The sequence below is a fragment of the Limulus polyphemus genome, unplaced genomic scaffold (genome assembly GCF_000517525.1).
Source record: "Limulus polyphemus unplaced genomic scaffold, Limulus_polyphemus-2.1.2 Scaffold4262, whole genome shotgun sequence".
Lineage (NCBI taxonomy): Eukaryota > Metazoa > Arthropoda > Merostomata > Xiphosura > Limulidae > Limulus > Limulus polyphemus.
The window spans coordinates 59,847-62,527 of NW_013669872.1; the positions used below are offsets into that span (position 1 = coordinate 59,847).

Below are 2,681 nucleotides of genomic sequence, written 5' to 3' on the forward strand. Positions count from 1 at the left end.
ATTATCAACAAAAAAATGTCAGTGCCCCTCAATGGTCAGATACTAACCACTAGAACTTAATGGGTTTTTGCCACCATTAATTTTTAGCTCTGCATCTGCTGTACATATTTAGATATGTATATATGCATACCTGATTAAAGATGCCTGTTTATTTTTATTTTTATGTAAATCAAACATTTTCACTTTTTATTTTCTAAATATTTTTAATACCAATTAGTAACCTTATTAAGTATTTGCACTAATATGTTTTTCATTTTCCAATTATGTAAATTGATTAAAGTATGTTTTTAGGCCTCTGTTAAATGGATCTGATGTAATTTGGTAAGATGTTGGGGTACCCAATTAAACTCAAGTATTTGAAAATGAAAAATAATTTAAAAGATTAAATGTGAAATGAGAAGAAGTTTCTCGTTTATGACAAAGTCACTAAAGTAAAGGAGTTAGTTTTTTCACATTATATCTCTCAATACAATTAGCTCAAAATATTACACCCTCACAACAAATAAATTTCCAAAAGCACAAATGAACATAATTACTTTAAAATATTAAAGAATTAGATGTACATCCACAGGGTCCCAAAAAGTGTTCTGTTTCAATTCTAAATAAAACCAGTAACAAATATTTTTATTTCTTGCTTTTAAAGTTCATATGTCGTGCTGTGTTGTAGACTACAGAGTTCATAATTCTTCCCATGATTCATGGCATGCACACGTTTTACTGGCATCACGACAGCACAACTTGCAAGATTAAGCATCCCTTATGTGATGTCATTTTAGTGTCTACTGATTGACTGACAGACACCATACTTGTATAATGGTACGAGGGGTTAAAACAGGTGACCCCTCCAGGTGGCCTTTTGCTCCCTTTCAGGGAAATTACAACTAAGCTTGAAAAATGAGCCAACACCATTTTTGTCATACTTAGTCAAACATACACAATGTCAAAAAGTAATAGCACCATGAACAGGTTCAGAATTTACAATGCTAATTTTTTTCTTTAGAATTAATAAAAGATACTTGGTAGTTTAATGATCTTAATCAAAAGTTTAAATGGAAACATCTCTGTTTAGTAGTGATGTGACAATGCTTGTGTAACATAATAGAATAATTTGTTAAATTGGTCATACGTAGCGTCATTCAGATTCTAAACTGAACGAAGCATTTGATAATTTTTGAAAAATATATTCTATAACAAAGTAACCCTAAATTTCATTAAGAAGTATTTCATTACCTCCAACATATCATTTATACACATAAATTATAATTTCTGTCACTGTTTACTTACAAAGTTACCAAACACAAAGAACCTATAGAAATATGGGCACTTTTTTAATTACAGACACATCTATTTATAATCATTAAATGCAAAAATCATACTGAGCTGCCCCATTTTTTTTTTGTGCTTATATCTAACGTGTAGTCGACAATTAATGTGAACACAAGTGCTAAACATTGTTGGTGCATTCTAGACATTTTCACTGCAAAATTCATCCTATGAAAAAAATTTTGGATTTCCTTCATTAAGATATCTCTTTTAAAAAAAAAAGATAATTTGTACTACTAAAGCTTAATGAGTTCCATAACATAATTGCTCAACCTTCTCTTTCTCCATACTGTGGAGCCTACTAACTAGAAGTTACGTTTTTACTGCATACTGTGTTTGATATTTGCACCTACAAAACCACACGTATGCCTGCTGTCGAATTCTAATGTAAGAATTAAATTATTAAAACCAGTTGTAACAGATCGGCAACCCTTTTCCTCTTTATCAATAGTATTCACCATCTCTTACCAATTGCTTTGACACAGACTGCTCGAACTTTAGCATGCTGGTGACTAACTGTGCGTAGTAATGGTTTAATTAATGACTCTGATTGCATATGAAAATGCGCTGGTATTACTCGAGCCAACTGAGACGCACAGGTACAGCTTGCTTTCTTTACTTCGGGATACGGGTCTTCGATCGTTTGAACCAGAATTTTAATCATATCGTTCAAGTAACACGCCATCTTGACCTGAAGTTTTGATACCAAAAGTGTTAAAATTTGCACTTCTAATAACCTAACTTCTTCAGAAATTTCTACAAGTTCCTGTGTACCGAGTCTCTGGACAAAAGTTGGTACAAGGTAGGAAGAAATTTCCTCTGGATCTGAAGAGTTTTCTACAAAATGATAGAGTGCCTCTGCACTTAATTCACGAACTCGTTCAACTGGATCACAAACACATTTAAGAAAAGGCTTAAAAAGAACTGACACAAGTTTGTCATACTCTTCGACAGGCAGAGTTTTCCACTTCCCACTGATTTCTCTCTTAATACTTTCCATAGATCGCTTACGCACAATTTTATCTTCATCCTTCAAACAGCTCAAATATCGTGATATTGCTTGTAAAAGACATTCACACGAGTTTTCCACCTGTTTCGCCATTATAGATATAGCGTTGCTAGGTGATTGACAATGCCTCTCCCTGGTGAATTAAATAGGAAAGTTTATATATAACACATTTATAGGGGACGTCTATTCTTCCAAGTTATTTTTATTTAGCTCACAAGCTTTCAGTCACAGTTACAGCAACAGTATTTTAGTGTTTTAGCATACGAACTAACTGATAATCAATCAGTCATTTTTGTTTATTGTCAAAAACCATCAGTTTAATCATATCATTTGTAAACATATGAAATGA

The 2,681-nt window shown here is 32.5% G+C and overlaps 1 protein-coding gene across 1 annotated transcript in view; it reads right to left on the minus strand.

Annotated features, from left to right (window-relative positions):
* LOC106470876 (dynein assembly factor 5, axonemal-like) overlaps window positions 1-2,449 on the minus strand; it is a 17,475-nt gene extending 15,026 nt beyond the window's left edge. Inside the window, exon 1 of the mRNA XM_013931453.2 lies at window positions 1,792-2,449. Within this exon, the coding sequence (XP_013786907.1) occupies window positions 1,792-2,425 (634 nt within the window). The 5' untranslated portion in view covers window positions 2,426-2,449. The remainder of the gene's footprint in view (window positions 1-1,791) is intronic.
* Window positions 2,450-2,681: the final 232 nt, after the last annotated feature.